Source organism: Miscanthus floridulus, chromosome 5 (assembly GCF_019320115.1).
Source record: "Miscanthus floridulus cultivar M001 chromosome 5, ASM1932011v1, whole genome shotgun sequence".
NCBI lineage: Eukaryota > Viridiplantae > Streptophyta > Magnoliopsida > Poales > Poaceae > Miscanthus > Miscanthus floridulus.
In genome coordinates this window covers 148,801,623-148,824,228 of record NC_089584.1, presented here as the reverse complement: position 1 = coordinate 148,824,228, position 22,606 = coordinate 148,801,623, and the positions used below count along the sequence as shown (strand labels likewise).

Here is a 22,606-nt window from a genome sequence, read left to right as displayed (position 1 = left end):
TCTGCTCGGCGCCCGCATGCTCCCACTGCGCCGCCCCCACCGGACCCCAGCGAGTTCCCACCCCTACCGTGCCGCACCATGCCGGCCCCTGGGGACCCCGCGACCCGCCCAGAGGTCACCAGCGCAGTGGTGGCTGCGACCAACGCGATGGAAGAAGAAGCTGTGCGCCTATCTTCCTGCGCCGTGGTGCTCGGTCAACGCAGAGGCCACCGGACGGCGCTGCTGCGGGGGCATGCCGCGATGATGGTGCTGCGGGGCTGCGCCGCGGTGCCACGCAAGCGAGATGGCCGGGGGCGGCTCCGCGCTGTTGCCAGACCAAGTCGCAGCGGCGCGGCTGCGGGGCGCTGCGGCCACGCCGCGGGGCGGCCGGAGGTCACAGGTGGAGTCGCAGCCAGCGGAGGGAGCTGGAGTGGCGGAGCGGGCGGAGGACGCAGGTGGGGTCGCAGGCGGCTGGTGGCGCAGGAGCAGCGGAGGTCATCGCTGTCGTTGCCCTCGCTGCTGCGCTGGAAGAAGGATGCCCCGCGGCAAGCCGTATCCACGCCAGGTAGCGCCCGCGTAAAGTTACGCAGAACTGGGTAAGATTTTGGAAGTGCGTAAATTTTAGGAAGAAGTTTAGGAGTTGTTGGAGAGGGTTTTTTTTAACTCTTTCTAAAAATCAAAGATTAGGAGAAGATTTAGAGAACTCTCGGAGATGCTCTGAGGGCCTTGACATTACTACGAAAGTTCCATTCAATGCTAGTTCAACATTACATGGGGAAAAAAAACTTGTTCCGTGCCATTCCCATCCATTTTATTTTAATTCCAATGCATCTACGATCGAGAAGAATTCGGTAGATACGCACTCCTACAGTACATGGCAGCAGGCGCTCAGTACTAATCCTTCTTGGCATTTCCCATGGGGTTGCCATCGAAGCGGCCGATCCGGAAGAACCCGAGGTCGACGCCAGCCTCTGCCGCCGTCTGGGAGTCACCATCAATGGCCATCTCCGCCAGGATCCTCCCCACAGCAGGGCCCATCTTGAATCCATGCCCCGAGAACCCAACCCCGACCACGACGTCCCGCCCGAGCTCCCCGCCGAGGAAGTCCATGACGAAGTCGGCGTCGGGCGTCATGGCGCACATGCACGACTGCCGGACGACCGGCCCACCGGCGGCGTCGACGTGGCCCGGCATGGCCTCCTGGATCCACCTGGCCACGCGGTCCGTGACCTCCGCGTCGCCCGCGAGCCAGTCGCGGGCGTCCGGGTCGCACGGCGGGCCACCGTCGCAGCTGATCTTGATCAGCCCCGGGACCTCCAGCGACGGCGTGCCGTACACGGGCGGGTCGCCGTAGCTGGAGAACGTCGGGAACCCGGCGCTCGCCGAGAGGCTCTGCTCCTTGCCGGGCCTCACGCGCCAGTAGAGGTGGAGCGTGTGCAGCGGCGTGATGGGGAGGTCCACGCCGGAGACGGAGCCGAGTAGCTTGGCCGCCCACGCGCCCACCGTGACGACGCACTTGGCGCCGTGGTGCGCCTCACCGCCGCTGGCCTTCACCACGACGCCGCCCTCGGGCGCCTTTTCGATGCCGACGACCTCGGTGTTGTCCCGGACCACGGCGCCCTTCGCGACCGCGAGCGACTGGAACATGGCCACGGCCTTGGTGGCGCTGAGCACGCCGCCGTGGTCGCTGAGCGCGGTGACCCACCCATCGGACGGGTCCGGGACGGTGAAGGCGAAGGCGCCGCCCCACCTGCTGCCGAGGTCGTCCGCCACTACCTCCTCGGCGCCGATGTTGGCGAGGGCGGCGGCGAGCGCGGCGCTGGCGCGCGGGCCCATGGAGAGGTGCGGCGTCTGGGTGAGGACGCGGTAGCCGGCCTCGGCCTCGGCGGCGGCCCAGAGGCGGCGGGCGAGGCGCACCATGCGGAGGTAGCGCGGCTGCGCGTAGGCGTCGCGGATGATGCGGGAGTCGCCGTGCGAGGAACCCAGCGGGTGGAGCAGGTCGAAGCGCTCCAGCAGCAGGACGCGGGAGCCGCGGGACGCCGCCGCGTGCGCCGTGCAGCTGCCCATGATGCCCGCGCCGACCACGATGACGTCGAAGCCGGGGCGGGCGGGACGGGGAGCTGCGGGTGCACCGGCGCCGGCCATGGCAGCTCGCGAGCGCTTTGGAAGCTGGAAAGAACGTACGGCGGGAGGGGAAAAAGATAGGCTTCGCCGCTGCTGCTTCGGGGAGTGAGTCTGTGAGTCCAGTGGGAGGTGGGTGGTGACTGGTGAGTGGTGACCGTGACCTGACCGGAAAACAACAAGATTGCTGATTGCTGATTGCTGATTGCTGCTCTGTTCACCTGTTGGCTGTTGTGTCCAACATGTACTCCGTAGTAGAATAGTCAAAATAGCAGCCAAGCCAAAATAATAGGTACTGTAGGCCTGCAGATAACATGTTCGCTGTGGATCACTGAGCTGAGACAACGCACACACAGGTCGTCGTCTATCATTGCAGCCTGCTGCACCAGAACAACATACGGAGAGACGTCTCTGATCTGAATGAACAGACTGCGCTAGGCTAGGAACTCTCCAATCCATTGAACTTGAACCCTGTTCAGAACAACAAACAAAGACAAGAAAATCCATCCATCAGTGGATCAGCAAGTAGCGTCTCAGAAAAGTAATAACAAACTAACACGTAAACCAAATTTGCCTCATTTAACATGCACCTTAACCTCTCGTCAGCGTTTAGTTCCTCCCAGTATTAGTTAGGGTGACGGAGGAGCAGAGGCCCCAGATGGCACCTCCTTGCGTTCTCTTCTTTACCACGTACATTCAGATGACATACAGCTAGATAAATGCAGACATCATCTCCCAGTTCCATGTACGAGTAATTTTTTGAAGCCATGTTACACAGATGAACAAAGAGAGCTCTCCATTACGGTTGTTGCCATTCTTTACAATCTGCTCTCTCATTGTATAGTATTGAAAACTCTACAATTGCAATTACCAAACTCTATTCTACTAGTTCTCCTAAGGCACATGCACACATATTGCTAGACAATAACGCACAACATGAAGGGCGCCACAGGACAACTATTTCTTCAGGTCGTCAAAAAGAAAGGCATACATGCATTTGCGCCTCCTGCATCGTTCTACCAAAAACGCGCAGACTCCCTGGAATTTGTCGTTCCTGGTTCAGTTGCCCCCCCAACCCTCCCGTTTATGCAGTGCTGGCATGGATCACCTCCTCTGAAGAACCATCTGCCTCGACTGCAGCTGATCTCAGCTGCTCTTGCTGTCTCCTGTGGTTCGCCATGCGTCGGTTGCTCTCCATCCAAATGAGGAGAACTGTCATGTCTGCTGGGCTCACACCACCAATTCTGCTTGCTTGACCTATTGTTTGCGGACGCACCTACAAAAGAATCACAGGGTACAATTTAGATAAGATTATACCACAAAATTGGCTCCCAATCTACATTGTTACAATGGAATAACATGTGACTGCAGTAATATCACATTATCATGTTTTCTTCTACATGGTCTACTTTGACCTTGTGCTTGCACATGACACCAAGTTTCAGAAAAGATGTCGCCTAGTAGTTGAAATTCATAGTGACCGATATCTTAATAATTCAACATAAAAAAATGTTCACAATAAATGGACAGCTGCAGAATGCTGGGTTCATGTACATATCCCAAAAGCAGGTGGAAACCCCCCAAAAAACATGTTGTCAATAAATGGAGAACAGCTGAACGCTTGTTATTTAGTTGCAGATTATCTTTCATAAGGTTCCTTGTACATATCCCGAACTTACCTTGGAAAGTTTCTCTCGAGCTTCAAGTGATAGATTTGTCATTGAGTGGTAATCCAAATCTTCAGGAAGTTTCCTGTGTTCTTGGTTTACAATCTTGACAGAGAGAAACAAAAAAACAAAGAGTTAGCTGCCATTTCAATTAAATAAACAAAACAAACGAAATCATGCATAATGTGTTACTGTTGGATGTCTTGAATGATTATGTACCATTGTTCTAGCAGTTCAGCTTCCCTCATAAATCTACTCCAGAACAAAATCGCATAACCATAAGCAATTACCTGATGTAATTGACTCTGTTGTCGTGCGATGAAACCTTCATACTTGATATCAATCTCTACACATTCCTTCTCAATTCGAGATAAATTTTCGTTTCCACATCCATGCTTATCAAGGAGTCTATACTGTACATGTGGCTTCTTTAGTATGGCTTCAAGTGTAGATGACTCCTTTACAGGTTGGTTGGATACTGCAGTAACTTCAGCAGAAAATTCACCTCCTGATAACAGAACATTGGAGGTAGAGCTTGTGAACTGTAATGACATGGTAACAGCATTTTATATACTACCTACAGTCAAAATACACGATTCTCTAGTACATGTGCAGTGAACCTTTTAAAAAACTGGGCACTAAATGAATAAAGAATTATATTCCCCCCCCCCCCCCCCCCCCCCCCCCTCTCTTTCTTACTTGTCAATTAAGACATCGCCTTTCTTCAATAAATTTATATGAGCATTTATCTTTCTAATTTCTAATTATATGCTCCAAAATTCTTAAATGCAATTACATATCGACTTATGTAATTTCATGATAAAGTCTACATACTTTTATGTAACAGTCAAAACTAAAAGTTTGAATGCATGCATTCTAGGACATCTAAAACAATATATGAATGGTGCAGTATGTCAAAGGTACGTCATTATTCATTAGAAGAAAATATATGATGCTCACCTGGAACTTTTGTCGATTTCAACCGTTCTTTTTCTTGCTTAATGCGGGCTTGCTTTGACTGATAAAGCTCCCAGCGTCTATCATCTATCAAACCAATCTCTCGTCCCAAAGGGGTTAAACGACTATCAGCATTATCTGCTCGAAGCAATAGCCGGTGTTCTGAACGGCTGGATGTCCATAAATGCCCCAGCAAAAACAAAGAAAAAAAGGGGAAAAGTTAAGAAATTTCTGAACACAGAAGTCATATTGAATTAGACAGCGTAAAATTCAAAGAACTCAGCATGTAACTTGGTGTTACCAAAATAAAACCATGTGTATTTGTAGCCTACAGGAATTCACAATCACTAACGTTAAACTAACTGATACACGCTGCAATATGAGGATCATGATAATTATAGTGTGGTCAACTTCTGTACTCATAATTTTTAGCATACCAAGATGATCAAATATCAGGGGCACAATTGTATATTGGTGAACATAAGTGCAAATCAAATTTAAATCCAACTCCTTGGATCCAAGTGGCCGAAAGTTGAGGTGGGAGTTCTCTCATCCCCTCTTGGGCTGATTTAGGCCTAACTGGATCTAGTCCAGTTAAAAGGTGGACAAGAGGATGAGGGAATTGGAATTCCCACCTCTCACTTGGACAGTTCATATTGGATCTGAGGGATGAGATTGAGTTTATGTATATGTGCACCAATATACTCTTGTCCAGTTGTGCACCTAATACTTCCTATTAAAAGGTAAACTCAATTGTTAACTAAAGAACAAAAATATTGCATAACACTGCTCAAGCTTACTATATAATGTAGGAGTAAAACTAATTTTCAGCGTCAATTATTTAAGCATCAATAATAAAAATGTTTTGTACTGAAATTCCATACCTTGTTAGCATGCGATAGGGCTCTCTAAGATCTTTTGTAACAAGATCATCAATAAGAGTTCCAATATAACTGCTTTCCCTCTCAAGAATAATTAATGATTTCCCATCAGAATGCCTAGCTGCATTGATTCCAGAAACTATACCCTACATACAGCAATCAGCAAGCTTAGGATCCAGCAAATCTAGTCCAACCAACCATACGAACTGCGATTAACTCATGAAGAACAGAGCAAGAACAATGAATAAACCTGAGCTGCAGCTTCTTCATATCCCGTTGTTCCATTTATCTGGCCAGAGAAGAATAAACCCACAAACTTCTTTGTCATAAGTGATCTTGAGCATTGATATGCAGGTAAGTAATCATATTCAACTGCATATGCAGGCCTTAGCATTAGACAGTTCTCCAGCCCTGGTATAGTTCGCACAAGGGACAATTGCAATCTCTCAGGAAGCCCAGTAGAAAAGCCCTAATAAAGATGTATAAATGATCATTAGTAGTAGGTTTCTCATCTAAAAAAAGAAGGGTTTGGTTGAGCAATAGTACACAGACATTACTTTCACATACAGATGGAGACAAACAGAAAAGAAGCACAATTATATGCCAATGTTCATCAAAGAAAAAGGGAAGAATCGTGAATGGAGATAGGAAAGGAGGAACATACCTGTAGATATAGTTCAGGAACATTTCTACCCTCAGGTTCAAGAAAGATCTGATGAGACTCTTTATCTTTGAACCTTACAATCTGCAACAAGACCTTGGTTAGTGGGTACATCAGTCGTTGTAGGTATAGTAATTAAATTTTTGCAAGAAAATTACAAGTTTTGTTGACAATCCAAATAATCAAAATAAAAGAAGATTGCCATGTAACAAACCAACAAGGTCCATCATACAGTACCTTATCTTCAATTGCCGGGCAGTATCTTGGTCCCTTTGCTTCAACCCAGCCACCATAAGTTGGTGTTTCATCTAAGTTGTCTATAACAATTTGGTGCGTCTCTTTTGTAGTTCGTGTTAGATAGCAGCACATCTGTTCTCTCTCAACGTGAAATTCAGGATCAAAACTAAACCAACCTACCTGTTTCAAGAGGAACCATCCTTTTATCCCCCCAAAAAAGTGTAACACAAAAGCAACTTGAATTTCAAGCTTAACCATCCTGACAAGCCCTACATTCTAAAAATGCAACTGATTTCCTTTACCACATGGGTGCAAACCTGAAAGGTTTACAGCATATACTAGATGCAGGAAATCTCGTAAAATTCCTGTGGGAAAATTCATGTAGTCGAAAGGGTGGCATCAGCTAGTAAACGCATATAAATTATTCTCTATAAGTCTACCAGTGTACTTAATTCAAGGCTTCTTTTGATCTTACACATGCAAGGAACACTCAGTTCATGGCATACTTTCTTATAAGATTTATAAACTACAAAACTCATGCCTACTAATGACTAATTAGAGAGAAACCAGTATAACTGTATCATTTCAAAAGAACGGTGTTGCTATATCTAGCTGCTCCCTCCGGCTCCATAATTCTTGTCGGTTTGGACAATGTTGATGTCAAAACTTTAGAACTTTAACTATCAATAACTTTTCAAATATTTAGTTTGAAGATACTAAGACAACATATATAGATTAGTCTTGCAAAGTACTTTAAGAAACTGACATATTTGCTATTTTGTTGTATATGTTGTAATATAATAAAAAATCATAGACAAAGTTATATTTGGAGAGGGTGTCAATGTCCAAAGCGACAAGAACTATTGAACCGGAGTGAATACCTGATGATACAGAATTGCAGCATTTAATTTGAAAGTACCAGATGAATAAAAAAGACAGCAATGAAAAGCTATTGCATTATTGAATCTGCATTTCTCGATATAAGTGGGAAAATTATGTTGTGTACTATATACCTCTTCATCACCATGCTGGGGTTCCAATCCAGAAAAATCAACTGTCCTGCGATCAATTCGTGGTGGTGTACCAGTTTTTAAGCGGTCAGTTTCAAAACCCAGAAGCTGCAAGTTTTCAGTGAGTCCATGAGAAGCTGACTCTCCAGCTCGCCCAGCAGGCATTGATGTCCTACCAACCCAAATCTTACCACTCATGAATGTTCCGGTGGTAAGTACAACAGATGGTGCGTAAAAGTCCATGCCGAAGAAAGTGCGAACACCCTCAACGCTGTCATTTTTTCCAATCAAAACCTCTGTAGCCATTGCTTCTCTAATGAAAAGATTTTCTGTGCTGAAGCATAGTACATGGAATAGTCAATAAGCAATGTGAAATTTATCACAATACATGCGATCAACAACAGTAAACATCAGCATGGCATGACAAAAGTTGGCAGGCAGAAAAAAAAATTAAACTCTGATGTCAGAAGATTAAATGAAGGGCGGGCTTGGTGCAAGCGGTAGAGTCTTACCGCCTGTGACCGGAAGGTCCCGGGTTCGAGTCGCGGTCTCCTCGTATTGCACAGGCGAGGGTAAGGCTTGCCACTAACACCCTTCCCCAGACCCCGCACAGAGTGGGAGCTCTCTGCACTGGGTACGCCCTTTTATGTCAGAAGATTAAAATATTTACCTCTATGTTGAGAGTTTTTTTACTACATTGAGAACTTAAGACTAGTCATGCAGAACCATGGTCTTAATCCAGTAACAACAATATCACATGCCAAATTTGTGAAGGTGTCATGTTTGATACAGTTTAAACTAAAGAAGATCACAATTTTGTGAGTACGACCTAAGAAGTTCTGAAATGGTGATCCAAGTTAACATAACTTAAATGAGGTAAGCAAAATGAAGCATATCCAGAATTTATGTAGCATTAACTACTTTTGGAGGTGCCAGACAAGATTACAAATCCAAGTAAAGTTAGCAACTTATGACTAAAGCAGCTTAGTATACACTGACCTTTCCACAACGTTCTTCATCTCTATTGCATACTCTCTCTTATCAGTCTGAGCACGCAGTGCACGTACAGCAGGGCCTTTTGAGCTGTTCAGTACACGCTTTTGCAGGTAGCACCTATCAGAAGAAGATGCAATGAGGATGCTAAGATATCTTTTGTTGATTCACTAGTAATCAAAGTCTGATCTCTCAGCCGTTTGAACTTGCAGAAAAATTCATTCTCCAGACAACAAGACATTTGAACTCGTACCTATCAGCAATTTTTCCAATTTCACCACCAAGGGCATCTACCTCGTGGACAAGTTGAGACTTCGCAGGCCCACCAACAGCAGGGTTGCAAGGCTGGATAGGGCAGAAAATTAGTGAGGAAGCAGAATTACACTTCTAATACTAAAATTTACATGGAATTCGTAGACAAAGGATATTTCCTTATAGTTATTGGCTTTAGCATGGTAAGATATGCAACATACTAATCAAAATTCATCACTTCAGTTTCTATCATACATTCATACCTTGGAAGAGAATTTGTGCCCTATAAACATGCTATGACAGGAGAGATTTCACATTGCTCAATTCCTACACTACAGGGTTTGATGGATCAATTCTTCATATAAGGGACATGATTTTTATTATATGGCATCGGGAGTCAATGTTCAAATAATCTTAACCATGGACTTGACTAGAATATTTACCATCAAGGATCAAGAAGCGTGGCTTGTTGATGCAAAGGCCTAAGTTGATACGTCATTGCCAACGAACACTAGAAATGTACTGTAGAACTGAAAACTAGCTCAGCACAGACCTGCCACGCAATCCGGTCAATGTTGAGCGTAAGAAGGAGGGTGCGCGCGCCGAGGCGAGCCGAAGCAAGGGCGGCCTCGCAGCCTGCATGGCCACCTCCGACCACAATTACGTCGTACCGCTCCTGGCGCGGATCCAACCGGCCGCTCGAATCTAGCGCAACAGCAGAAATTTGGCAGTAAGCACCTCTTCTCCGTTTCTCGACAGCATCAGTCACAGCTGTGAAGAAGAGCTTTACCCTTGGCAGCGGCGGCGGCGGAGAGGCGTCGGCGCGGAGGGGGCCGCCAGCGCGGCAAGGGGATGAGGCGGCGGAAGGAAGTGGAGGGGAGGAAGGACGAGAGGGTTGCGGCCGCGGTGGACGGATACGGCGGCGGGCGGAGGCGGAGCAGCATGGCCGCCGACGCCGAGGAGGAAGGCGGAGGCTGAGAGAGGAGGAGCTATCTCTTCTCCAAAAACTCCAGAAACCCATCCAGCTGAGCCAACCCATTGTCCACCCATCACGGAAACTGACACCTATGGCCCACGAGACAGACACACAGAGGGGGAGCAAATGGAGGATTAGGGCCGGCGCACGGGAAAGCAAGGAGACGAGCGACGGCTGCCGCGCCGCCCTTCGCCTCCACACTAGGTCCGCGGCACCGCCAGCCTCCTCCTCCTCCTCCTCCTCCTCCCCACCTCCCCTGTCGTGTGACGTATTGCTTGCTTGATTGCTTGCACTTGCACTCCCGGCCCGTGTCTACAACTGTACATATCCACTCTTAAAGAATTGAATCTAGTATGATTTCTAGGATTATTACTGTCTGATCAAATAGCACTGCTAGCAGAACACGGTATTGTATTGGCCTTGCGCAGATTAAGATTATACTGAGGTCAGTTCCTACTTCCTAGTGTTACTTTTGAATTATACCGAATTTGTTTCAGTGCGGCATATTAACTACCACAGCCACCTTGTTTGAAGATTCACAAGAAGATATGATAGATATACATAAAGGACACGGAATTACTTTAATGCTAATAAGATTTCTAGCCTCAGTGTGCAGATTATAGTTGTGCTATGATCATAAAAACATGTCCTCAAGTTTCTAGTACATTGTCACCATACTAGAAGATCAATAACCTGTTTCAATGTTGGATACATCGCTTTGCATCTGGATCACCAACTTTATTATGAATTTCCTCATGGGGAAACAGTGCTCTATCTGTCGCCAATGTTGTGTGCAATCAGCATTGAAATCAAATAATACAATTCCCTGTTCAGTAATGGGAACTCTCAGAAAATATTAATATGTTTTGTCTTTTTTTTTCTGATTCAGGCATATTTCTTTTATCAGTGATGGTTAATGGGCCGTAGGAGGAGCAGAAAGATTTATATCTCCAATGATCCTGTGGCGGTGGCCCAAATGTACTGCTGAATGGTTCAGACACAGGAAGCTTTTACCCTGGGAAGTTCCTTCTTGCCCCTACTCTACAATCGCCGCTCCAGTTCAGTGTGATGACTCAAGCAGTGATGAAAAGCTGAATTTTGCTCCTGATAATGAGCCTATCCAGAAATTGCACCGGTCTTTGAGCTCTGACAGTGTTGTGCAGACACTCCGCTGTCTAAGGAGGAAACCTGCAGTTGCATTCGCCTACTTTAAAGATACACATAGCCTTGGTTTTCACCATGACTTCTCAACCTACTCAGAGATCATACGAATTTTATCCCATTCATTCCAGGGGAAGATGCTGGTATCCTTGTTTGGTGAGATTCTCTCGGGAACTGGTAGTGGTGGCCCTGAAATCTTAGCGCTCATTGATCACTTGAGAGAAACATGTGCCACTTCTCACGTACTCTCATATGCAGTCAATTGCTTAATCAAGGCATACACCACCTGCCACAACGCACAAGAAACAGTAGAGATGGTTTGTCACCTTTGCAGGCTTGGATTTGTTCCAAAGCTTTGGGCTTGCAACTTTCTGCTCAAATTTGTATCTCAGAGCAATGATTCACATATGGTTGTTGCAGCTTATGATCGAATGAAGTGCTTTCAGTTGACACTGGATGCTCAATCATTGAACATAGTCACTAGATCTCTTTTTCAAGCAAACAAGGCAGACGAAGCATTCCAAGTGTGGGTTGGGATGATTGAAATGGGAGTGAAATTAGATGTACATGTGTACTCATCATTTATAATTGGCCTTTGTGATTGTGGAAAGTATGATCTAGCTTATAACATGGTAAGAAGATATGCTGTTCTACAAGAGATATCCCAAGAGATGGTTCCAATTGAAGCCATGGCTTATAATATGGTAATTGATGGACTACGCAAAGAAATGAAACTGGAGGAGGCTGAAAAGGTCTTGGAGATCAAGACCAGACATGGATCTACCCCTGATCTATATGGCTATAGCTATCTCATTCATAGTCAATGCAAAATGGGTAACCTAGAGACGGCATGGTATCATATTGAAGACATGGTATCCCATGGCATTGAGATAAATTGTTACATTGTTGGTTCCCTTCTACAGTGCCTCAGGAAGTTAGGCATGATATCTGAAGTTATTGTGCACTTCCAGAAATTTAGAGATTTAGGGCTCCATCTTGATGGCGTGCTTTATAACATTGTTATGGATGCTTATTGCAAGCTTGGGAACATGAATGAGGCAGTTATGCTACTGAATGAAATGATGGCTGAAGGTTTGGTACCAGACAAAATCCACTATACATGCCTGATCAACGGTTACTGTCTGAAAGGAGAAACAGAAAATGCCTGGCAAGTATTTGAGCAGATGCTGAAGGCAAATATAAAACCAGATGTAGTTACATATAACATATTGTCCAGTGGATATAGCAGGAATGGCCTTGTTATGAAGGTATTTGACCTTCTAGAGCACATGATGGATCAAGGGCTGGAGCCTAATTCACTCACCTATGGTATAGCTATTGCTGGTTTTTGTAGAGGAGGCAACTTGAGCGAAGCAGAGGTGTTATTTAATATAGTAGAAGAAAAGGGAATAGATAATATCGATGTGTTGTACAGTTCTATGGTTTGTGGTTATTTGCACTCAGGCTGGACCGACCATGCTTACACGCTTTTTCTTAGAGTTGCTAAACAAGGAAATATGGTGGATCATTTGTCATGTTCAAAATTGATAAACGGCCTCTCTAGAGATGAAAAGGTTGAAGAGGCATCAACTGTATGTAGTATGATGCTTGAAAAGAATGTTGTTCCTGATGTAATTTCATATAGCAAACTTATATCAGCTTATTGTCAGTCAAGAGATATGCACAATGCTCGCTTATGGTTCCACGATATGGTTGAGCGAGGACTTTCTGATGTCATTGTATACACTGTACTGATGAATGGTTATTGCAAGGTTGGTCGGTTGCAAGAAGCATGTGAATTATTTGTTCAAATGATAAATTTAGGAATCAAGCCTGATGTAGTTGCATACACAGTGCTATTGGATGGCCACCTAAAGGAAACCCTACAACAAGGGTGGCAGGGCATCGCTAAGGAAAGGAGGACCTTTTTTCTTAGAGCAAAGCATAAGGCGTTGCTGAGCTCTATGAAAGATATGGAAATTGAACCTGATGTAACCTGTTACACAGTATTGATTGATGGACAGTGCAAAGCAGAATATTTAGAGGAAGCACGGGGATTGTTTGATGAGATGTTAGTGAAAGGACTTACCCCTGATGTTTACACATACACAGCTCTTATAAATGGATACTGTAGCCAGGGAGAAATAGCAAAGGCTGAAGATCTTTTCCAAGAAATGATAGATAAGGGAATGAAGCCAGATGTACTGAGCTTTTCAGTATTACATCAGAGAACCTTGAGACATCGAAAGGCTCATTAATATCTATGATGCCCTAAATGAATGCCATTTTGACTGAAGGGGCATCCTGCCAATGAAAAGGTACTACTTTCTTGTAATTATATATTTACACTAGTCAATCATGAATGAATTTACTAAAAAATTAGCATCTGCTAGATTGTGTTATCCAATATAATTATATTTATCCACCTGCAGGCTGTTTTGTCTAAAGAGTCCTACCAGATTCGGCTACCAGTGCTAGTGATCGGTGTGCCTATGTCAGGAAGGCGGAACAAAATGGAGCTGTGCAGGTACCTTCAGCGCATGGAAAGACTGCTCTCTCAGCGCATGGGTCCTCAAGGAGAACAAAATGCAGGTACCTTCAGCGTCCGGATCGACGACTCTCAATGGAGCTGTGCAGACACCATCATGGCAAAGCTGGCTGTGGCATTGGCACCCATGCCATTTGAGGGTTTACAGGACCGTTTTGTGGCTGCAACTAGTGGTGTGTTCCCAGACAACCAAGAGCGAGAAGACAGAGGTAAGCTCTCGGGGTCCCGTGCCATGGGGAACTCTTGATGCTCCTGAGTCCATGCTGCACCACCTCCATTGGGCTGTAATGAGGTGATTCCAATTGTTAGTCAAGCATAATGTTGTGTGATAAATCTATTTACAAGTGTTCGACACTGAGGCTGGTGAAGTTGGCAAGGACAGTACTCCCTCCGGTTCTCTAAAGCAAGTCGTTTTAGACATCGACACGGTCTTTAAGAAACGACTTTGACCGCTACTTTTTGCTATAAAATATAGTCAATATATATTTTTATGAAACTACATTTCGAGATGAATCTACTTACATCACTTTCATATTTTCAAACTCAACCCAAAAGAAGTTATTTGTAGTTAAAGTTTAAAATGTTTGATTTAAGACAACCTCAAAACGACTTGCTTTAGAGAACCGGAGGGAGTACTTCCTCTTTCTGGAAAATGGACAGGGATCGCCGAGTTCGGTTAAACAGGTAGGCATCCTGAGACATACTATTAAGGTAGTTACAATGTTTTGGATAAACTATTACTACATTGAACTGCAGGTGGCCTGTGCACATGCCATGTTGGTGTCATTCCTAACAGTCCATGTCGGCATTATACTGATGACTGGCATGATGATGTATCCAAGGATGAGCTGGACTCTGAAATCCCACCTGGCGAGGAGACGAGATACGGATACATAATGGGAATGATAGATACATGTAGTCTGTAGAATCCATCACGATTTCCCCGATAGGTCTCAGGTCTCAGGTCTCACTCTATATGACTATATCAATCTCCTTGTCAAGTAATCTTTTTATGTACCACTGGTGTGCACTGTCCCTCAAGAAGTTAATACACCAATCTCTTGTTTAGTGCTCATAACATTACTCCAGCCTCCAGGTGTTGTGCTTCGTGTAGAGACAAAACAAATAATCACAAGACCAGTGACACACTGCCCATGTAACCTGTTTGGTGTCAACAAATAAAGATATTGGCGCAATTGAAATTATTATTTTAAATTCCGAACCAACAGCTTTGTGGAAGACAGAAAGAACCCTAATTTTGCCAAACTATTGATTCACATCAGAATCCAAAGATTGAATAATCTATTCTGTATTTCACAAGTGCCTTCCAAATGCACATGGAGTTTACTATCGTTGCTGGACAATTGGTGGTACTCCGTATTCCATTCAACAAGGACACAAAATTCCCTGCTACTAATACAGGATAACATTAGAATTTTACATGTGATTGATACAAATTACTTGTCAACAACATTACTGAATAGGCACGGAGAAGTTTTTGTACATGCATCGTTATCATGACATTCACATCTGAAGATTGTAGTGAAAGTCCTTGCTCCTTACTGTTTGGTCTCATCCCTCCAGACACCAAAAGCCGTCTTAAGTGGGATGAAAACGGATCGGATACGGACGGATATCATCCATATTATATTTGTTTTCACATTTCTGCTCGGATTCGGCTTCGAATACGAATAGTATCAGCTATGTCGAATCGGATACGATTGGGTACCGACATCATAAATATGCGATTTAAGTATTCGGATACGGATACAGTATCGAATGTTGAATATCCGGACTTGGATACGGACATATCTGAACTCCTCTAAACAGATTCGGTCTTGAATACGGTCGGAAAATATCCATACAATTTTCACCCCTAGTCTTAAGAGTAGAGCTTCACACGCATGGTAATTGGCGCGCGGCACAATGGGCACGTTGATAGTGTTGGGCCACATTCCTTGCATGTCTTGCAAAAAAGAAAAAAAAAAGGTCTGTCAATAACTCATCCAAACAAAGGATTTAATTGAATTCTTATCTTTAAAGGTTAGCCATAGTTCTCAAATCTCAGGTTAGTTCATTTGGGAGAGTTCACTAGCAATAGATATTGTCATATTGGATTACCATTTCACACTATCAAACTTCAATACTTCACATATGGAGATGGAATGTGTATAGAAAACTTACCAGGTGACCACACTGAAAAGCCATGTCCTTTGGATTGGTTAAACATATGGGACATACCTGTAGGCGGCAAAGATATAGTTTAACACTTTAATGTGCCATCACTCTTGAGAAATATAATGAATAGTTACTGGTCCAAAGTACCTGCTCGTCGGCAGTGCTTTTGCCAATACCAGTTGACTTCGAGCTTGCAGTTTGAGAAGGATGTGAAGCTGCAGCATTATCATTTTCAAGAACTTTATTTGGAGGAGGAAGAATCCTAGGAGAGTCAATCCTTTGTGCGTGCTTTCTGGGAGATTAGTTCAGATAAGACAATACATACAAGATCAGCAAATGGAAAAGAAATAACAGCAATGCCAAGAAACTAATTCAGGACCACAAAGAACTGAGTAAGAACAGGTACTCTGGAGGTCGGAGGCCTTGAGTTGCTTTATACTGAGAAGGTATTTCCATAAGAACTGCAAGGGCAAATGCAGCCTCCTTCTTTGACATATCCTTACTTGTTGACATAATATCAGTGAAGTTCACAAACTGCAATAGTTCATTAGTAAGATTCTCAGAAGACCGACAGGTCAGAAACTGAAGTCTATTCTACTCAGAAGGCAATGGCAGAAAATAAATTTAATTAGGTTAGTATATTTTTTCTTACTTGGAATAATCAATATGCTCACAACTTTATGTAAAAAAGTGACAGGTACAGGTACAATAGCAAGCACGGGGTACTGCTATAAGTGGAGGAACATCAATGTTTTGGAATTTAAACATCATAGAGTAGTATTATAATCACCTGGAAATTGTCAAAAGCTCTTTCAGGGATACAGTCATCAAAATGCTGCATCGCATCCCATGGTCCATCACCCACCCCAACCATTACTATTGAAAGAGGATAGTGGCTGACAACCAAATAGGCTTCAGTAATACCACAAGACCAAGTTCTAAGAAATGATGAACTGAATTTTACCTAGCATCAACAATTGCTTGTATAGTTGCTTGTTCCTGTGGACTTAATCTTCCATCATTTGTATTAGTGGCAGTCACCTACAACTTTTGCTCAGGTCAAATATGTTGATAATTCTAGTTAAGTATTTTGATGCTATTATGAACATGTTACCTGTCCATCAGCTATGATCACGAGGACATGGTATTGCCAATTACTATTTTCAACAACAGAAATCGCTGCATAAATAAGAGGTGCAAAAGAAGTTGGTCCTGCACACAGTTGAACCAAGGAATAAGCAACACGTAACCACAGACCAGTACTGCCAGTAATGCTACTGGCCACTAATATTTCGCTACGAGTTTGAGTACTGCACAAATAGACTATTGCACAGTAGTTTATCAGGAGCTTAGGACTTGTTTCTCTTCAGAAACTTGAAACACCATCCTAGAGTGTGGGCTCTCTCTGGAAACTGAAATATTTTGGTCTTCTTAGTTATTACAGCATCTACGGTACGCGAGGGGGAGGGGGGGGGGGGGGGGGGGGGGGGGGGGGGGGGGTGTTCTTTACCTGAAAGGTTCAAATGTGGTACGATTTGCCGATACCTTACAAGAACCTCCTCAAAGCCACGACAGAGTCGGTTCTCTGGGTAGAAGCTGAAGACAGAGTGATCATGTGTAGAAGCTACAAAATGAATTAACTCTTGTCATGTCATGTACGAACCGTGCCAATTACCTAAATTCAGGTCATAATGGGAAAACAACAAAAGAACGGTGAATAGTTACCATCGCCAAATCCAAAACATGGTATTAAGTTATCATCATCAAAAGGTGATAGTGTTCGCCCAATTATAGAGATAGCTTGCTCATATGGATTTGGGGTACCATTAATGGCATGCAAAGATTTTCTTCTAAAGGAATGCCTGCCTGCAGAATTCAGACAAACAGTTCTTTATAATCAGGAGGATCTTAATTCTTAAGTAAAGCTGCTGGAAAGCCATGAAGTAGAAGGAAACAGACGTGATGGGATTGCAGAACACTACCTGACCACTCATTGCTTTTGGTGAAATCAATACCAAGAATTAGATTTGATGATTCGAGACCAGCTTCTCTCAGTGCAGTAGTAACCTTCACAAATATGAAATGAATTTAAAAATGTATACAGAGGCATATAACACAAAAAAACATATTGTGTTGAAATTGGGCAGTTGAAGCATGTGAGCAGCGTTGGCTACACGAAACCAAATTGGTAGATGTTGTGGCCAAAGAATTATGACCGTTTGACAGGTATACACTGTATGATACTAGATTGTCGCTTTAAAAACTGTCAGTGCCAAGATTTAGGTAGTAAGGCCACCTAAAGCCCTCAATTTGACCTTTTATGAATTACTTTTTTTAAAAGATAATGGAATGTGTTTACTCCTGATCTCCTGCCTCTGCTTAAGAATGTATTTGTTTCTGCATTAACTTATGTTCAACAGATTTGACCAACAAAATCAAGGATGATAGGAAAGATTATAGGTTCAGATGAGAAACTTGTTTAGACTTCAAATATGAGCAAGATCGCATCAGGAAATGTTACTGCTGGTTACCTCATCGACAGAGCTATAATTGTCTGGTATAAATTTTGGCTGCCTTTTATCATGGTTTTTGTCCTTGGAATTCCCAGAGGAACCATGACCTTGATGCCAGTGCTTGTGATGAGTTCTCTCACCCCACATTATAATAAAATGATCTGCGGTAACATATAAGTTCCAAAGCATTAGGAAGTCACATTTAGTCGTTGAAGCAAAGAAGTCACAACAGCTGAGAAATATATCACATGTAGTTTTTAGAAATTATGTACAAGGAAACAGGAAGAAACCAGAGAGAGAGAGAGAGAGAGAGAGCATATGAAGGGTAAGTAATTTTTAAGTATTAGCACAATACGTAGAACCAGGGAATTCCTGATCCCTTGCTGGGTGGCATTCCATGCCTGAACCTTGTGATCTAAACAGAACTGATCAATCTAATAAATCAGATTAGATACTAGATTCTAATATACACCATGCACTATAGTTTTTTTTTGCAGGAAACGATGGAGGGACTACACCAAAAGTAGTACACTAATATAATCTGCACACTAGATTGTTCCATCTGATGGATTTGCGATTCGTCAGACATAAGCTAGCAGCTACTGATGTCAATTTTGATGCAAAATGGAGGTTGAGTAAGCAGTTACAGTAGGCCTAGAAAGGCTCATTTGAAAGGGAAGAGGCGCCACATAGACATAGGAAGCTTTGGTGCTGAATTTAACAAGCATCCGTATGTATCAGTCAAATAAAAATGCTCTATCACACAAATAACAAGTACTCCCTCTGTCCCCAAAAGAATGTAATTCTGAAACAGTGTCATGGTTTTGTATATCAAGTTTGACCAATTATAAATAAAAAAAATATTTATAATATCAAATAAACATCATTAAATTAATTACGAAATGTATTTTCATAATAAATTAATTTGGAGCCATAAATATGAATACTATTTACTAGAAATCTGATCAAATGTGAAGCACTTTAATTGGCACGCATACCTCTTTTCAGGACAGAGGTAGTACTGGCTAAATAAATGAACGACACAAAAAACACTGGATGGATGAAATATCCTTTAAAAAAAATGAAACGAGCCAGATGGATCAAATATCTTAACAGCAATACAGTTAACTAAGCACAAAACGGAATTAAAGTAACATAAAATTTGTAAAATTCCCTCAGCCTGGTAACAACTGCGCATTAACCATATGAGTTCGACGAAGCAAGATATATGAACTTGGTAAGCACAAAATCGAGTCATTAAGCTGAAGGAAGACTCGTAAAGTTCCTTGAGGCTAGTACTAGATCCAAGCTAACGACACGTGAAGGTTAATTGCGTGCTTTGCCTTTGTTGTCAAGGAAACCTAACATCAAGCAAGCAATAAACAGAGGGTCGCATCTAATGTTTGCTCCTCAAGAACCATTCCCCATTTTGAGCTGGAAAATAAGCACCACAGCACAGTAATTGCCCTAACCAGGTGCTACTAAGCTGAAGAACCGGCTGGCCCCCTAATCTAGTGCTTGGGAGTTGGGACTGCCTTTTTTTCCCCCAGACACCCACCAATCAAATCCTCAATCCACTAGAGCCAAAAATTCCCACACTAGAACGACATGCCCTAGTTATTTATTGTAACAATAAAAAGAATATAAAACAACAAGGTCGATTCAGGTTCTTGTAGGCACCACCGCAACAGCGTCAAGTCGTCGGCGCACGGACGAATCACAAGGCAGACAGAGATTGCAACGCAAGAGATCATTGTTACCAGATAAAGGCAGGTGAGGGTCTGGTGAGCGGACGTGGCGGCGGCCGGTGTGGTGAGCGGCGGTGGCGCGTGTGTAGGTACAGACCACGGGCGCGAGAAGACCAGAACGGAGTCAGGGAAAGGAGGGAAAGTCAAGGGAGACGAAGGACGGAAGGAGGTAGACTGGGCCCTGTGGCAGCTTCGAGGATGCTGCTCGACGGTGGTGGTAGACTGGTAGCGTGCGTGCAGGGGTGGTGGTAGCGTGCAGCTGCAGCACGACGGCTGCGGCGGCCAGGAAAGCAACCCAAAAGGAGGGTCATCTGCAGTCTCACATGGCATTATGGCCAGCCAATGTGAGAGCAACCGATTTCGCTTTCGGTATGTGTAAAGCTAAAAGGCAGTCATCGTGCGTTGATGACATGATCCACGAATATCCCCTCGCGGAATAGATCATTTTTTTTTTGGCTAAAAAATAATGTAAATAAAATTCATGTTACAGAATAGACAGCGTTTTTTTTCCTAAAAATAAAGGTAAACAAAAAATGCGATAATAATATTCAAAAAACATATATTTTTATTACACGCCCGGTGGGACTCGAACCCACAATCGCCTGATTAGAAGTCAGACGCCTTATCCATTAGGCCACGGGCGCTCGCTTGTGATGTTTACAGCGACAAAGCTTTAATCACGACAGAAGCCTTGACGTCCCGCTTATTTCTCGGATCGCCGGTGGAGCTTGGCGGAGAAAAAAAAAGAAAAACCGAGAATCTCACCGATCAGCTCCACTATTCCTGCCTCTGCTAACCGCATTTCAGCAAATGAACATTTCTCTAAGCTTATACGTGGTTTGAAAGCTGCTCCAAGGATCCAACGAATAGCTAAGGTTTGTTGATGATCCCTAGCTACAATCCCAAGAACATCAGACTTTATATTATCTACAGCGTCAACCATAAGTTTGATTACATCGCATTCAGTTCAAGCTAGGCGGTGAAAAGATTTTAAGCGATAGCACGGACCTCAGTTCTTTTACCATCGATCATGTAAAAGTTTACCAATTTCTTGATCAATTCATTTTGCTCACCATTAGGATCCCTCCGGAGAATTTCCGAGCAATTGGAAGCCACTATTGATGAGGAGGCCGATAAATTGATGTTACCTTAGAATCTAAGCCCTTTGAAGCACCCAATAGTTATGGTAATTGGTAAGGCTTTCCTTCAACTCGCTCCGGATTCGGATCCATATGACCTCGTACAAAATACACCTCTTCCGTAGAGGCAAGCTGGTCTGCTTCTCCTAACTGCGGCTTCAAATTTAATAAAAAATAGCCAAATCAAGAAAATACCCATGGCACGAAAATTATAAGCGAAAACAAGCAAAATGCCCAGGGTCTGAGAGGATATTCTTCCTATTGCCGTAATTTTTTTTATATAATTTGACCCTTTTTCGTAAAATATTCACATTTACACCCCTGGACGACGTAAAACCTTTTTTTTACCTAGGGGGTCAGCGTCATGACCCTTGGCGCCGAGGTCACACGTCTCGGCGCCAAGGAGAGCCTGGCAGGTGAAGTGGTGCTGATGTGGCAGCTAGCTCGGCGCCACATATCTTGGCGCCGAGGTAGCCCTATACCCTGCAAGGATCACCGCAGTAGCATATCGGCACTGGAACACCATTAGGCAGTGGCAAACGGGTGAAGGGGGTTCCCACCATCGGCCTATTAAAAAAACCATTTTTGTTCTAAGAAACCAAAATCAATGAACTATATAAATCAATCCTAGGGTTTCCATTACTTGCACATTGATATATATTAACGACAAAATAAAACACGATGGACAGAGGTTACCTTGGTTTACTAGATTTACCACGCTTTGGCATCCTAGGGGAGGGAGAGGGGCCTGGTGTACCTAAGGTTGCATAATACACAAAATACTAATTGCTTCAAACCCTAAGTAATGACGTACCTACGGTTGCAAAATACACATAATGGCCCCGTTCGCTTCGCTAAAAAAATAAGCAAAAACACTGTTCCCAATGATTTATTGTGAGAGGAAAACACTGTTTTGGCTGAAAAAACAAGCTGAAAAAGACGGATTATAAGAGAAGCGAACATGACCAATATAGACCAAATCAATGCGTACAAAGTAAGGACGGGAGAGAGGTTACCTTGCTCTCGAAGATCTATGGATCAAATCCAAGTTTTTGAGATTGAATATGAGGATTGGAGAAGGATGGGCAGGTTAGGGAGAGAAAGAAACCGAGAGAGAGGAGCAAGAAACGGAAAAATGCTCAGGCAAGGAAAGGTGGGCGTAGTCTTTTGAATGCAAGGTCGGCGCCATGTCATGGCGCCGACCACCTGGGTAAAAAAAAAGGTTTTACATCGCCCAGGAGTGTAAACGTGAATATTTTACGAAAAAGGGCTAAATTGTAAAAAAAAAAAAAACCTGTCGCTTGGTTGACAAACTGTTCCGTATAATAATACTTTGATTGATCCCACAGAGGCCCCTCTGATAGCAAGCGTTATCGTGGTGCAGTAATTCGCACCAAAAAGAAGAAGCAAAAAGCAAACTGTGGCGCACAGCAACCAGGAGCCTTGATCCTGCTTCCTGCATAGCCTTTGCTCGTAGCATGAAAAATGTTGAGCTCAAATAAGCAAATATGCTACCAACACAATGATGATTCCATCGCAGTAAAGGGCAAAGCCACATTTCAACACAAGGCAGGAATGGGACCTG

The 22,606-nt window shown here is 43.8% G+C and overlaps 3 protein-coding genes and 1 non-coding gene across 11 annotated transcripts; 1 reads left to right on the top strand and 3 right to left on the bottom strand.

Moving 5' to 3' along the window:
• Window positions 1-697: 697 nt before the first annotated feature.
• LOC136451155 (uncharacterized) lies at window positions 698-9,717 on the bottom strand. Of its 4 annotated transcripts, XM_066451906.1 has the most exons (14): window positions 9,549-9,717; window positions 9,312-9,463; window positions 8,760-8,851; window positions 8,513-8,626; window positions 7,517-7,847; window positions 6,504-6,683; window positions 6,270-6,350; window positions 5,856-6,074; window positions 5,609-5,751; window positions 4,728-4,894; window positions 4,058-4,275; window positions 3,780-3,872; window positions 3,209-3,376; window positions 698-2,571 (listed from the first exon to the last, which is right to left on the bottom strand). In XM_066451906.1, exons 1-14 carry the CDS (start codon window positions 9,700-9,702, stop codon window positions 874-876), a joined length of 3,810 nt encoding a protein of 1,269 aa, XP_066308003.1. In that variant the 5' UTR covers window positions 9,703-9,717; the 3' UTR covers window positions 698-873. The 4 variants fall into 4 exon arrangements, with proteins under 4 accessions (XP_066308003.1, XP_066308004.1, XP_066308006.1 ...); XM_066451907.1 differs by lacking the exon at window positions 9,549-9,717 and having other exon boundaries at window positions 9,202-9,327; XM_066451909.1 differs by lacking the exons at window positions 8,760-8,851; window positions 9,312-9,463; window positions 9,549-9,717 and having other exon boundaries at window positions 7,517-7,842.
• An 83-nt stretch (window positions 9,718-9,800) lies between these two features.
• LOC136451157 (pentatricopeptide repeat-containing protein At2g26790, mitochondrial-like) lies at window positions 9,801-14,653 on the top strand. 4 transcript variants are annotated; one of them, XM_066451912.1, is made up of 4 exons: window positions 9,801-9,938; window positions 10,624-13,213; window positions 13,328-14,127; window positions 14,200-14,653. In XM_066451912.1, exon 2 carries the CDS (start codon window positions 10,688-10,690, stop codon window positions 13,151-13,153), a length of 2,466 nt encoding a protein of 821 aa, XP_066308009.1. In that variant the 5' UTR covers window positions 9,801-9,938; window positions 10,624-10,687; the 3' UTR covers window positions 13,154-13,213; window positions 13,328-14,127; window positions 14,200-14,653. The 4 variants fall into 4 exon arrangements, with proteins under 4 accessions (XP_066308009.1, XP_066308007.1, XP_066308011.1 ...); XM_066451910.1 differs by having other exon boundaries at window positions 13,328-14,653; XM_066451914.1 differs by having other exon boundaries at window positions 9,811-9,938; window positions 10,642-13,213; window positions 13,328-14,653.
• Window positions 14,654-15,147: 494 nt separating this feature from the next.
• On the bottom strand, window positions 15,148-20,172 carry LOC136451158 (E3 ubiquitin-protein ligase RGLG3-like). Of its 2 annotated transcripts, XM_066451916.1 has the most exons (12): window positions 19,895-20,172; window positions 18,153-18,295; window positions 17,604-17,688; window positions 17,347-17,487; window positions 17,132-17,245; window positions 16,736-16,833; window positions 16,586-16,662; window positions 16,412-16,517; window positions 16,028-16,155; window positions 15,769-15,913; window positions 15,628-15,684; window positions 15,148-15,409 (listed from the first exon to the last, which is right to left on the bottom strand). In XM_066451916.1, exons 2-12 carry the CDS (start codon window positions 18,279-18,281, stop codon window positions 15,326-15,328), a joined length of 1,164 nt encoding a protein of 387 aa, XP_066308013.1. In that variant the 5' UTR covers window positions 18,282-18,295; window positions 19,895-20,172; the 3' UTR covers window positions 15,148-15,325. The 2 variants fall into 2 exon arrangements, with proteins under 2 accessions (XP_066308013.1, XP_066308012.1); XM_066451915.1 differs by lacking the exon at window positions 19,895-20,172 and having other exon boundaries at window positions 18,153-19,631.
• Window positions 20,173-20,453: 281 nt separating this feature from the next.
• TRNAR-UCU (transfer RNA arginine (anticodon UCU)) lies at window positions 20,454-20,526 on the bottom strand. The gene has a single exon. It is a non-coding gene; the product is annotated as a tRNA-Arg (tRNA).
• Between the last annotated feature and the right edge of the window lie 2,080 nt (window positions 20,527-22,606).